The 14,696-nt window shown below is 30.9% G+C and overlaps 1 protein-coding gene across 1 annotated transcript in view; it reads right to left on the reverse strand.

Annotated features, from left to right (window-relative positions):
* Window positions 1-472: 472 nt before the first annotated feature.
* Window positions 473-14,696, reverse strand: part of LOC118194629 (uncharacterized) — a 40,952-nt gene continuing 26,728 nt past the window's right edge. The window contains exons 3-4 of the mRNA XM_035365806.2: window positions 10,516-10,703; window positions 473-1,328 (exon numbers count right to left, since the gene is read on the reverse strand). Coding sequence (XP_035221697.1) covers window positions 1,112-1,328; window positions 10,516-10,703 — 405 coding nt within the window. The 3' untranslated portion in view covers window positions 473-1,111. The remainder of the gene's footprint in view (window positions 1,329-10,515; window positions 10,704-14,696) is intronic.

Genomic DNA, 14,696 nt, shown 5'->3' on the forward strand with positions numbered 1-14,696 from the left:
AATTTATGTATGTGAAATGTCTTTTTGTTGGTTTAAGCTATACAAAATTAACACTGAATAGTTTATTTTTAAAAAGGTATTGTTTTAGGCGAACTTACTTGTTGCACTTAATTCGCAAGTAATAAAACTTCCTACATACTATATGAAGATTCTCTAGGTATTCACAAAACATAAAATATTTGGAATTCTCATCTTTTGACTATATATCTTCAATGTTTGTAAAAGTGTGAATAAGCATCAAAAGCATAGCAGTTCTTGAATGAATCAAACTGAACGTTGCTGCGAATGTGTGTTCACGGAATAATTTCTTTAATTTATAACAGAAAAAAAAAAAAAAATACTGTAAAAAATTCCACAGACATTTGCCTTAGATTGCACGTTAATACCCTCATTCATTATATTTACTAGTTTGCAGATTTTAATAGGTTCCAGAGCTATAGAAAGAGAAATCAAAATCAAATTACAGTACAAGTAAATGAGTTTAGATTTTATTTTCATGTTCTCAAGGTAAAACGATGTTTATTGCAACATAAATAATGCACTGTACATTTTGAAAACATAAAAACTTGCAGCGAATGTAGGCAGCGCATTAAAATTACCCTTTTAATGTCTTCATCATTCAAGACATTTAACCATGACAAAAATTCGTCCGTAATTTAACCATAATAGTAGTTTGTCCGTATATATTTGTAAATTATTACTAGACATTAATATCGGCATTTTCTCTTTTTTGTTGTTTCGTAGTTATAGGTTTCATATACCCTGTCATATATTGTTTACCTCTCTGCGATCTGAACATTTGTTATACATTTTGTTACGGATGGTTGCGTGGTTAAATTACAGACGTTATTATACCTTCGGACTTATTTGGTCATAGCGTTCAGAAGTTCCTTATGTCCAAATCATTCTTATAATAACGAAATGAAGTGACATGATAACGGAGTAAAAGTCTAAGCTCATAAAATAAGCAACAATGCAATAAGCAACAACACAACCGCTAGAAATCCAACAAGTACATCGCACAAGATTTCGTTCCATATCATCGATCAATTCTCGAACTTTGAGGTAGAGAGAGAGAGGAAACGATCTCAGAATATGTCTTCTGCAAGCGTCAGGATATTCCTTTGGGATATTTGAATATATCTGAAGTCACAATTCGTGGAATATTCAGTTCACCCTTCATTTTCTGGAATTTTTTCATGGCCTCTAGCATTTCCCTGGAGCTATAAGGGCAAGAACTATACCTTTTTTTACAAAGGTCGTTTTCTTCAGTTGAAGAGAGGGTTATAGATAGCAGTAGTTTTCTTTCCGCATCATCCAGCCTTTGCCTAGAGAAAGAAAAACAACACATTTTAATATGAAGATTTAATTTCATATTCATATTTTCTCAAACTGTATATCTAAGCCAATCTTTGAAGAATAACCCATGCTGTGAATAACATTAGGTTTTTTTGGAAGCAGAAAATGCGTGACATTTAAATGTTACCAACAGATGATGAGCTTATTTTTACTAAAAACTTACTAATTCTCCAATAACCTTCATCTGCATAGACGTCTTCAATTAAATATCAATAGGGTATAAGGTATTTCTCCTGCCTTCTTAGCATGCCTTCATAGTGTAGTGGTATGCACGATGGGTGCATATTCCAGAGGTCCGTGGTTCGATTAATGAAAAATAAACAATGCCCTCGCCTAGAATTGAATTCTCCAATAACCTTCATCTGCATAGACGTCTTCAATTAAATATCAATAGGGTATAAGGTATTTCTCCTGCCTTCTTAGCATGCCTTCATAGTGTAGTGGTATGCACGATGGGTGCATATTCCAGAGGTCCGTGGTTCGATTAATGAAAAATAAACAATGCCCTCGCCTAGAATTGAATACGGTCCTCTGGAATAAGCACCCAGCGTGCAGACTACTACACTACGAAGGCATGCTAAGGAGGAGGGAGAAATACTTTATATATTTCCCCTTTTAAAGGAAGATTGGGGTTTTTAGGGAACCCAATCGCCAAATTCTGGGTGTAGAGAATCATCATACGCCACCCTTTTAGTTCGAGTGCCACTCTAGAGTTATTAAATTATTTTTAAAGCAGGGGTGTGGAAGAAGGAGCAACGCCTTTGCCGGGAATTGAACCACGGACCTTTGGAATACGCGCCCATCGTGGATACCACTACACTATGAAGGCATGCTTAATTTCGTTTAAGTTTTGACTTATTGATCAAGGATTAGGTAAGAGGCATCGAACCGCAATATTTTTAGAATATGCACAATTTGGATAGGCATTTACTGTTTAATATCCATTTGAAATGCTAACTGAATTCTTTTATATAAAATTTTACACTTCGGACAAAGAGGCGAATACGTATCTGATAGACGGGATTTGAAATTAATTCCTATAAAGCCTTATATTTTTAACTTTCTAACAGATATATTTGCATATTACTCAACGGTAATTCGGTTTTCCTTCAGAAATTGATATTTCGAAAGTGTCTAAATCCATTAGGAAATCAAAAAGAAACATCATCATTAACATTAAAAATTATTAGCATAAGGCATACAAAAGTCATTAACATATTACCGTATATTAAACGATTAAAAAATCATCATTTATTTAAAATGGACGCTTATGTTAAATTATGATATTTTAATATAGTAACAAAAAATTAAACTGTTCAGTATCATTATTTTAAGCTAGATTTTGCAAATATCAATGCAAATAAATAGAAATGCATATGAGTGAAAGCTAAAAGAATTCCGAATTACAACTTTGCTCTCAAATACAAGACATCATTAGTTTAGGTATTAAAGTTTCCAGTTACTAGAGGGCTCACCAGTGGCCGAGCGGTAAAGTCGCTGAACAGTGGTAGTTCGGTCCGAGGTTCGAATCCCGCGAATGGGCTGGCTGCATGGGCTTTTTCGTGGTTTTCCCCATCTGTAACGTGTATACGAGCTAGTTTCCCTTAGAAAGTCCTCCACGAAGGCATTCCTCCCCTCAGGCAGATAGCCCTAGTGTGCTTTGCCATAATTAAATACACCATACAGTTACTAGAACCACGGATCTACGATTATTCATTCAAAAGATATTTATAAGTAGAATCTTTTAGTGTGCTTTGCCATAGTTAAATACACCATCCAGTTACTAGAACCACGGATCTACGATTATTCATTCAAAAGATATTTAGAAGCAGAATCTTTTAGTGTGCTTTGCAATAATTAAATACACCATCCAGTTACTAGAACCACGGATCTACGATTATTCATTCAAAAGATATTTATAAGTAGAACCTTTTAGTGTGCTTTGCCATAATTAAATACAACATACAGTTACTAGAACCACGGATCTACGATTATTCATTCAAAAGATATTTAGAAGCAGAATCTTTTAGTGTGCTTTGCCATAATTAAATACACCATCCAGTTACTAGAACCACGGATCTTCGATTATTCATTCAAAAGATATTTAGAAGCAGAATCTTTTAGTGTGCTTTGCCATAATTAAATACACCATCCAGTTACTAGAACCACGGATCTACGATTATTCATTCAAAAGATATTTAGAAGCAGAATCTTTTAGTGTGCTTCGCCATAATTAAATACACCATCCAGTTACTAGAACCACGGATCTACGATTATTCATTCAAAAGATATTTAGAAGCAGAATCTTTCTGAAACTGCAGTGTATAGTACTGTAAACTGACCGAAGTTTTATCTGGGCATCAATTATGATTGTTATTTCTTTTAATTAACATGAACAGGGACTTGTACGTTCATGAAACTTTCTTAGAAATGTTTTATGCCACAAAAACGATAAACTGAAGATTGTAGGAATGTAAACTACAGATTTCAGCCTCTTTTCGTTTTATCCATTATATCATTAATAAGAATTTTCAGCCGAAATAAATGATGATTTACAATTACCTTTGTGATTTTAGAAATTTTTTACACAGTAACTATAAATAATACAACAAAATGGAGCATATCATTAAATAAAGAATCAAGTTCGGGAAGGTTTGTTGGCACAAGGAGACAATCTGCTTGAACCACTCATGTTTGATATTTTGCAGAAAATCTTCGCTGTATAATCATAATCGACTCATGATTCGCATAAGATTTTCGAAATCCAAGATGCAGTGAATACCTCTGAATAGGCAAGGATGGTATTCTTTTTATCTAAGTTCTTTTGTTCAACAGAAAATACCTTGCGTTATAATGCCACCTAGTATCATGATTGCCACTTAGCGGTTAAAACTAAAATTATTTTATCTCCTTCTTTCAAGCATGCCTTCGTGGTGTAACAGTTAGCACATTCGGCGCGTATTCGAGAGATCCAGGTTGGAGTCCCGCGAGGGCATTACTCATTTTTCATGTCTCTTGCATCAAAATAACCTAATGACGCTACAGTGGCCCCCGAACTAAAAGGTGGTGGATGATGATTTTTCACCACCAGGATTTGTCGACTGGGTCCCTCACCCCCAATCGCCCTTTAAAAGGGGGAGTATATAAGATATTTTCTCCTTATATCAAGCATGCCTTCGTGGTGTAACGGTTGGCACACTCGGTGCATATTCGAGACCCAGTGAGGCCATTGCTCATTTTTCATGTCTTCTGCATCAAAATAACCTAATGACGCTACTATCTATTATGAGCGTAAACTTGGAAAGATCCTTTACGCACTACTACTTACTTTTTTACAGTATTTATTATAATTACTATATGGTAAATTTTTTTGTGAATCACTTTCTATTTTACCATGACTCCACTGATAAACGAGGTTTTCAATATTTTTTTACTTAATAAATAAATTATGAAAATCAACATAAAACTGATTTAAATGTGTTCACATAAAATGAAGATGAAGAAAATTCCACAAAATAAACAAATAATTTTCTCAATAAGTTTTTAATTTCATATGCTCTTAATGTGATTATTGAGAGAATATTATATTGAAAATAATAAGCAAGCAATAAAAATTAACAAAACATTTTCTTAAATCATTATTATAAACTTTATTGTTTTCGAAAGTTTCAGTTTGTTGTTACAACATGCATCATAAATACTCATAAGTGGGCAAAATATTCCATTTATTATATTTTCAGCATGGAATATTCGAATTATTGGGATTGTAATTCGAACTAACTTAGTACATCGTTATCAGATCCAGAGTTCGTTGACCTTTCTGCACATGGAAATTAAGTACTTTTAAGGACCATTTGTGAAAAAGGTTAAGGACCTATCAGTAAATGGGAGCTGAATAAATTCAAGTAAAATTCAGTCAACTTATGTCTGAACTTCGCTTTTGTAATAACCCTCTAAGAGTAAAATAGATCCGCAAATAGGATGCATTCTTATTAAACATAATTTAATAAACATAACAATAAAACAAATTTGAGAATAAAATCTACTTTATAAAATTTATCAGGTAGCATTAAATATTTTACATGTATAATAGGTGGACATATCTGAAAGAAGATTAGGGATATTTTATTTACATTTTACTAACAGTTAGCTTTATGTTGATTTTTTTTATGTCTCATTTTGCCACATACTTAGTCTAGAGGTTTAGTAAATAGCAGGTAGATTTTTATGCCAAATGGCATAGGTTAAAATGAGAAATAAAATCATAATCAGCATGCTTCTTAACAGCAGATTGGCTGTTGCCAGTTCTGCTGCTTGCCTAGAGAGAGATCTGTTGATCAAAACAAACCTAAAAGCCTGATGTAGTTTTGAGGTTGGCAAGTTTTGAAAGTTATTTGTGCTCTATCTGTTCTGATGCAGTTAGTGTTATAGCTTTATGTAGAGTTCCTGGGATTGTAACCTAGTTAATATATTTTAAGGTTCCAATAAGCCACTAATGCACCAAAGGTGATAAGTTATTTTGTATTATTAAATTATGTTTAAGTCTCACTAGATGCAAAGAATAAGTTTTACATTAATTTTTACATTTTTGTGCTGTATCTTGTGACCACAGTAAGGATTAATGAAAGGCAATAACTTGCTTTAATATGCAGAGATAACTTTTAAAGGTGAGCAGTTAGCTACAAATAATTAAATTAGGTGGTTAAATACCCTTAATCGTTATAGATTTACATAACCACTATATTAAATTTTATTAATTTTTAAAAACATTTGTTGAAAAAGCACTATTAAAATCACAATCTAGTAACATTTCACGGTTTAAAATGCATGTAATTTTAAACTGATAGTTTTAAATCAATGTCATAACATTGATTCTTAAACGGTATTAGGGTAATTCCACAGTAAAAGCTGCAAAACATTTATGTTTTGTAGCAACAACACATAACAAAATATTTATGCGTCTTTTTAATTTGAAGCCTTCCCAGACATTTTGGCTTAATTTCTATCAATTTTTTCCCTTTTAAACACTTTCCTAACAATTAAAAATCTGTTTCAATACACAATCCAATGTTCCCACTAGTTGTGGGCTTTATCTCCTAATTTGCCAGTCTCTTAACATTGTACGTAACGAAGTTTTTACTTGATCTGGTAATAGTTAAATAGTCTAGAACCTCTTATAGACATGAAGCAAATTATCGCTATGTCTGAAAGTAACAACGAAGTCACATAAAGGTTAAAATAAACATTTTACTTTATTTAAAAAGAACTTTAATAAACTTTATTTAAGGTGTATCAGAAACGCCTATACCGACAATGCTAAATTGGCCATATTTGATGTACCTTTTCTCAAAATCTGCTGTAGATACAAGCTTGAAATTTTTTTGTAATTAAAGTATACTTATCTGATTATACTGAAATCAGCTTTTGAAACATTTTGAATTTTAGAGTAAATTACAGAATATTTTGTTAGGCATAGTAAAATTTAGCACTTTTCTCACACAAAAAATTAAAAAAAATTTTCTTCTAAGTTTATTACAAAAAGTTCATTTCAGTAAATATTAGCGAACCTAATAAATAAGCCATAAAAGGTTTAGATACCTGTGAGTGAGTAGTAGTTCCTGAGAAAAGGTACATCGAGTATAAAAAAATCACGTTTGGAGAAAAACGCGTTTTTATGTAAAAATCCTCATTGATCAAAGCAGTAGATGACAAATTAAAACTATATTTTTTTACAGTTTTAATTTTCATAGAGATTAAAGAATGGTATTTTTAGAAAGATAAAAGTGAAGAGAATTTGAAAATGCAAAAATCCGAAATCACAATTTTTTGAAGATTTTGGGATTCTACCACCCTTTAAAAAGAACATAGAACGTACAGGCACGTTTCTATGTTGATAAAATCAACTATAGCTTGTAGTGATGCAATTAAAAAGGAACAGTCAAATTCAAACTAAAAATGTCGACTAGTACTCGCAGACTACACATATTAATTTTAATCTAAGCTGGCTTCGTAACTCTATCGTCGTAAGAAATTCAAATGTTAGCGGCGATAATGCAAAGATGAATATTACAAATTATCATAGCTGGCAGAAACTAATGCAACATCCAAGTGGAGGGCAAAAACACTGTCTTTCAGTCCAAAAACCTCAGTTTAAAAACTATCTGATTTGCATTATGTTGAGGAAACGGGAAAGGGAACTTATAGTAAAGGCTAAAATTATAAACAACTGGTTAATTTTCATAATAATAACTGTACCTATCATCGAAAAATAATTTTTCTCCTCTTTATGATTATTCAGTTTCTTTCTTAAATTCGTTTCCTCTTCATTTCAGAATTTTTGGAATTAATTAAAGATTTCTGTTTTTCTAAAAAACCAAACGCATTTAAAATGTAAAGGAAAAGCTGATAAATATGAAATAATGTGTAGTAAGGTCTGGATTCAGGGCCTATGAGATAGAATTTTTAGAATTTAGTGACACACCGAGCAACAAAAATCTAGAAATAGCAAAACTTTTAGAAGTTAGGTCAGGCAGTGGGAGCAGAATTTCGGATCCACGGAGATTTCATCAGGTGGGAAAATGCCTTGCGTCAGCCCTGTGTATGATCCATTGAGACCTACAAGGTGAATCTTTTAAATTATCAGTTTTCAAATTCTTTATTAATAGAAAAATTCTTTTTTATAAATGTCCATGCGAGAAGATTAGTAACATTTTTGATATTTTCCACACTTGTGTCTAGTGAAAAGTTGAGAAACTAAAGGGAAGATAAACATGTTAAGAAAAGGACTTCTTGTATCAGAAGTACAACATTCAAACATTATGTTTTCATTGTCCTTCCAAAAATTTCCCAAAATGTAAGAAATTCATCACAAACTTTCTGTAAAATACATCCATTATGTGTTAATACAATGAAGACATTTTCATTTTGTCAATTTTTTCTGGAGCCTTCTAGAACTGTGGGTCTGTAAATCTTGCCTTCAAATTTTTATCCTAAAGAAAAATTAGCCTCACCAATTCTTCAAGAGAAAAACGGCTAGAAATATTTTGGGGGAAAAAAAATCAGAGGAAAAAGTATAAAATTAATTTTGTAGAGAAAACTGATACATATTCTGACAATTCATGAATATTCTGAGACAATTACATGGGAAACATTCTTACCACGAAAAAATTAAAAGGAAGAAATTTTAATTAATTATATAGCTATTTTGCTTTGTAGAGTCATTAGTTTCTTTCTTTCTTTCTTTCTTTTTTTTTTTTTTTTTTTTTGAAGCAGAAAAGATGAAAAATATGCAACCGCCTTCGCCGGAAATCGAACCACGAACCTCTGTAATACCTACCCAGCGTGCTACCGTTGCACCACGAAGGCACGCTAGGAAAGTGGGAGAAATACCTTATATACTCCCCTTTTTAAAGGGCGACTAGGGTTTTAGAGGACCTAGTCGCCAAATCCTGGGTGCGGAGAATCATCATCCACAATCCTTTTAGGTCGGGCGCCACTTGTAGAGTCATTAGGTTAATTGGAAGCAGAAAAGATGAAAAATTTGCAACCGCCTTCGCCGGGAATCGAACCACGGACCTCTGGAATACCGGCCCAGCGTGCTACCGTTACACCACGAAGGCACGCTAGGAAAGTGGGAGAAATATCTTATAGCTTTTGCTATGAATTGTTTTGTAAACTGTGCTTTATAGCATTTTTTACCTTGTTTATTTTTCAGATTCAAAATACTATATAATAAATCACCAAAATGGAAAGTAATGCCACTTTATAATATAACAGCAAAAGGAAATAAAAATTCTTTATTTTGATATTATATCTTAAATGTAATTTAAATATATTAACATTACTTTAGTTCAATTTAGCAATGTTAAAATGCCCCCCCCCAAAAAAAAATCATCGAAAAATTCCAGAAATCACCGAATTAAAAATTTTCTACAGAAATTAATCTTAAAATCTCCAAAATGTTGATAAGTCGCCAAGTTTAGAGCAGTTTAATAAAAGAATTCACATTTCCAAAAGCAGAAAGTTGTTTAAATGCTCTTCATTAGAAAAAAAATGAAATAATTTTGAAATGCTTATGTTTGACTCCTTGCTCAGAAGCTCCAGTATCTCACCCCTTAATAGGAACAAATTATAACCCATGAACCCATTCTAAAGATAATCATATTTGTGACTTGAATTGTCAAAAATATTCCTCCATAATGATAATTCAAACTCAAAATAGCAGTCGTAAGAACAAGACACAAATTTCGGATGATTAAAATTAAGGACCTTCTACCAATTTTGGCTGAAATTAAGGACTTTTAAGGACCAAAAATCGATTCCAAAAAACCTAAGGACTTTTAAGGACCGTACGAACCCTGTCAGATACGTGAGAGAATGTTATCCAGTAAATTGATTGAAATATTAGTAACATAAATTATAAACAGAAGACGTAGAAATAGTATTTAATTACATTGATAATGTAAATTATTTAACTGAAACTCAGCAAGGTGTTTTGAAAGAAATGATGTTTTTTCTAAAAATTATATACAAAATTAATAAATGATAATCAAAATTAATAAAATTAATAAATAATAATCAAAATTAATTCCTTTAAATCTTTGATTTATTTACGAGTAAATTTCATTCTGCTTTTATCATTATTAACGGAGATGATTGTAACTATTCCATAAATGTTCTATAGCAGGGAAAAAAAATTAAGAAATCGTGCAATTTCATGAAAAAGAGTACAAGCTATTAAACGGTCAGTAATCTTTTAAAATGATAAAATATGATCTTCCCATTACAATGAACATATTTAATCAATCAAAATCTACAGACATTATGTGTCATGTAAGATATTTAAATTGTCTGCTAACATATCTCCACTGTCATTACTTCTAGGTCAAAAGAAATTTTATGTTTTCCTTTCTTAGGGCTTTTATTTCAGATATTAAAATAGTTAAAAATGCACTTTGTTTTATAAAATTTTAAAATATGTCTAATTTCCAGTCCAGGGGAAGAATTATAATAAAATGTCTATACAAAACTAAGAGGATAACAATAAAGGCATTTTGTACTATATAGGGTGGGCTGGGATCTTCTTGTCTACATGACCACTTATCGCTGTTTTGTGTTGCAATTAATTACAACTAAAGAATTTAAAATCTAGCTTACTGAAATAGATCAGATTTCCTGGCACTTGTGAGGTCTGCAATATTTTGGTAAGGCCGAGATATTATTTCGCAGGCAAGTTTCTTAAAGCAAGAATCTTCCTTAAATGAAAGTAACTTCCCTCCGACTTTGTCTTGTCTGCGTAGCATCAATAAAGGAACAAATCCCAGGAAACGGCGAAAGAAAGCAAGCTAGAAATTAAATTAAATAATATTAATGTTTCGTGTAAATATTCTGAGCCTAAAACTAAAATTTAAATATATATATATATATATATAAATTTTAATATATAAAGAAAAAATTCAGAACTAATTTTTCACAAAGACCAAAAATTGAAATTCATTAGCAATAAATTAAAAAAAATCCTATAAATCCAAAAAATCCTATAAAGAAGAATTAAACAAATGTTAAAACTAAAATTCTTCAAACAAGTAAAAACAATATTCAAACAATTAATGAACAAAAAAAAAAAAAAAAAAAAAAAAAAAAAAATGAAAGAAGAGGAATTCAATCAATTTCAATGCCACGTCATCAGGAGGCGGAAACATTGAAACCAATTAAAATCTCTCTTCAATAAAAAAATCCTTGCTTTTCTGTATTCAAAATTAGCTGATGAACCATTCCAATGCATTTTAATTATAATGATTCACCCGAAAATTCTGGCCCCTCCCGAAACAAAGGAAAATGGCAAAAATACAAAGTGAAAACATTAAAAATATCTTCGATGTTTTTCCATCATCACACTGGTGTTTGATTAGAAGTTCTTGCAAAATTTTGTATAAAGATTATTTTGAAATTTCAAAGATTTTTTTAACTGTAGAATTTTAATTTTTTCTGCATTTTAAGGGTAAGTTTTTATTTTTATTAGTCCAAAGGGATTTGAGTTCCCGAAAGACTATTATTTTCGTTATGGCATTTTGCGTCGGATTCCTATAAATATCAGTTCACTTTTCAAACTGTTGCCACAAAATGTTAGAGTCCTCCATTATATTTGAAGAAATTAAATAATGAAAAATCTGCATAAATGTATGTATATTTCTCGCATTGTGATAAAACAACGGTATCTAGAGCCATCCAATTTTGAATGACGTAATCCTACTGCGAATATGGGCATCTGAAATCCCAAATTTCAAATTTGGAATTTGTTTTATTATCGATTTTATATTTTGTAAAATTTTAACGAATTTTTGAGTAGCAATCTCAACGATTTAAAAGCAAGGAATGGCAACACTCCACGGGGAGGGGGGAACCTTTTTATCTTCAGCGCGTCGAACTGTGTATAGGAAATTCTAAAGATATGCTCATTTTAAAATTATTTTACGACATTGCTATTGAACTGAATTTTATGGTTCAAGTGCAAAGAACATGATATTTAATAAATAAAAGTAACATACAAAACGTTAAAAAACAGCCCGTTGGACGTAATTTAAAATCTGAAACATTTCAGATTTATTTTATAAAAATTTTTTAAACTGGAAGATTTTTTTAATATTTTACTTTGTATTTCTGATATTTTCCTTCGCTTTCACTGGTGTTTGATAAGAGATTCTAGCAAAGTTTTATGTTAAGACTATTTTGAAATTTCAAAAATTCTTTTTCACTGTAGAATTGTAATTTTTTCTATATTTAAGAGCAAGTTTTCATTTTTATTTAAGATTCTTTTTAGAATAGAAAAATCTTTTCAAACTGGAAGATATTTTCAATGTTTTTTACTTTGTAGTTTTACTATTTTCCTCCGCTTTGGGGAGGGGTCAGAGTTTTTGGGTGAACTATATAATTAAAATACATTGGAATGGTTCATCAGCTAATTCTGGATACAGAAAAGCAAAGATTGTTTTATAGAAGAGAGATTTTAATTAATTTCAATGTTTCCTCCTCCTGATCACGTGGCACTGAAATTGATTGAATTCTTTTTCTTTCATTTTCTTTTTACTTCCTTGTACGAAGTAAAAAGGAAGTATTGTAATCGCGAAAAGCTTCAGGCAGCATATTTCAACGAAAATAAGCACTTTGACCGCTTTCAAATGCAATTTAACTATGTTTTCGTGTGATATCTGTACGTAAGGACAGAATAAAAGACTCTTTTCCTCAAAAAAAAAAAAAAACTAAAAAACTGCTTTAAAATTAATTCTGAAGAGAATTTTTCGTGGCGTCTGTACGAACGTACGTACGCACGCACGTGCGTACGTACGTATCTCGCATAACGCAAAAACGAGTAGCCTCAGAACGTTGAAATTTTGTATATAAGACTACTATAACATGTAGATGTGCACCTCATATTTTGGTTGCAATCGGCCGCGCCAAACGTATATAAATATATTTATAAATATATCCACTCTGTTACCCGGCTCAGTGATCTCAGTTTTTGTACTCTTATATGTTTGTAAATTGTACATTTTTTGCTTTAAAAATGATTGAGTTATGTTGTTTTTATCTTCCGGTTAAGGGTTTTATGTCTTTAGTAAATCTGTATGCAATATTTTTAGAATTATCAGCAATTTTAAAATTGTTTAAGTGCCGCTAAGCCTAATTTGATGGCGGCCATTGGTGTTTGTTTACATTTGAAACAGGAGACTAGTGGATTTGTTGCCAATCTAGAGAAACTTAGCTTCGCAACAAAAAAGATAACGCATTCATTTATTATTGCCAATTAAATCATGCTTAATCCTTTCTTGAATTTTTTCGAGGAAATAAGCGTTTAAGATTTACTTCGTAATTTTTAATACAGATATTTTGAGTTTTTATGTACTATTTTTGCCTTGTCGCGAAGTGAGAACTGAATTAATTGAATGAGAAATACTCAATCGTCTGTGAAAATCTGTTTCTTTTTTGTTTTGTTTGCTTAATTTCTTTTATACATAGTTCTAGCTTTATTATAGTATTTGAATAGAACATGTGGCAACGATTAGATAATTCTTTAAATGATATAAATTTTGTGCATTCAGAGTTGTAGTAGGAACGAAATATAATACTGTTAAGTAAACCTAGCGCCAGAGTGTCGCTATGGTAAACAAAGTGAATTTTAAAGAATGCATTTATTCTATTGTGGTTTATGCGTTGTCGGCGAAGTAGGTTTAATTCAATCTAATAAGTTTAAATAAAATGCAAGAAAAAATGCATATAATTTAATATTCCGTACAAGGAAGTCATGTGGTGTACACATCAGATTTTTTTATTGATTTTTGGAATTTAGTTTTATTGTTTGAAGAATTTTAGTTTTAACATCTGTTAAAACTAAAATTGTTCTTTTGTACATTTATAGGATTTTTTGAAATTTCTTGCTTATGAATTTCAATTTTTGGTCTTTGGGAAAATTTGGTTCTAAATTTCTTTATTTATTTACTGATCAATTTTCATCGGCATAATGCGCGAAAATTCTTAGAAGAATTATAAATTTCTCTTTTAAAAATTATTTGCATTTCTGTAATATTATTAAGCAGCTATTAGCTACTGCTATAACAGTTTTTCGAAAAATTAGAGTTTAGAACTAAGCATCACAAAGACAAAGAGTTAAAGTTTTCCTTTATAAACTTTACCGTAATTTAGGTTATTTTCTAAGACAAAGCTAAAATAACAAAAGTTAATACTAATTTACTACAGTTCAAACTTCAGGATTTATTTAAAGAACCAAAGTTAAAGAAAAATATTTTTAATTTAAAGTACTTAAGGATAAAGCAAGCAATAATTTCAGTATTTTATGAAAAGTTCTACAATTCACATATTGAAAATGAGCTGAAAAATTCTGCAACCTACAGTATCTCTAAAAATAAAGAAAGAACTATTATTAACAAAATTTCTGCTTGTATAAAATGGAAAATTTATTTTTTTCCTACAAACAGTAGATTTACCAATCTTTATACTTTACCTAAATTTCATTAAAATCCTGTCAAATTTAGATTTGTAGCTAACAGTTTTAGAAACTTCAAGAAGAATTTTGATAGTACTCTTACTAATCTACTTAAATCTATCTGTAACTTAGTATTTGACAAAGATAAAGCCGATTAAAAATAATGCTGGATTATCTACGACAACTTGCAAATTACCTGAAAAATTTTAAAATCTACAAGTTTCTAATATTAATTGTTATGACTTGCTGCTATGACTGATTGCTATGACGTGAAAATCTCTACCACTTAAAGAAATTTACGAAAGTCTACTGGAGTTAACAACACGTTTTTCCCTGA

Source organism: Stegodyphus dumicola, chromosome 12, assembly GCF_044657685.1.
Source record: "Stegodyphus dumicola isolate Sdum_Otavi_A_Nest chromosome 12, ASM4465768v1".
NCBI lineage: Eukaryota > Metazoa > Arthropoda > Arachnida > Araneae > Eresidae > Stegodyphus > Stegodyphus dumicola.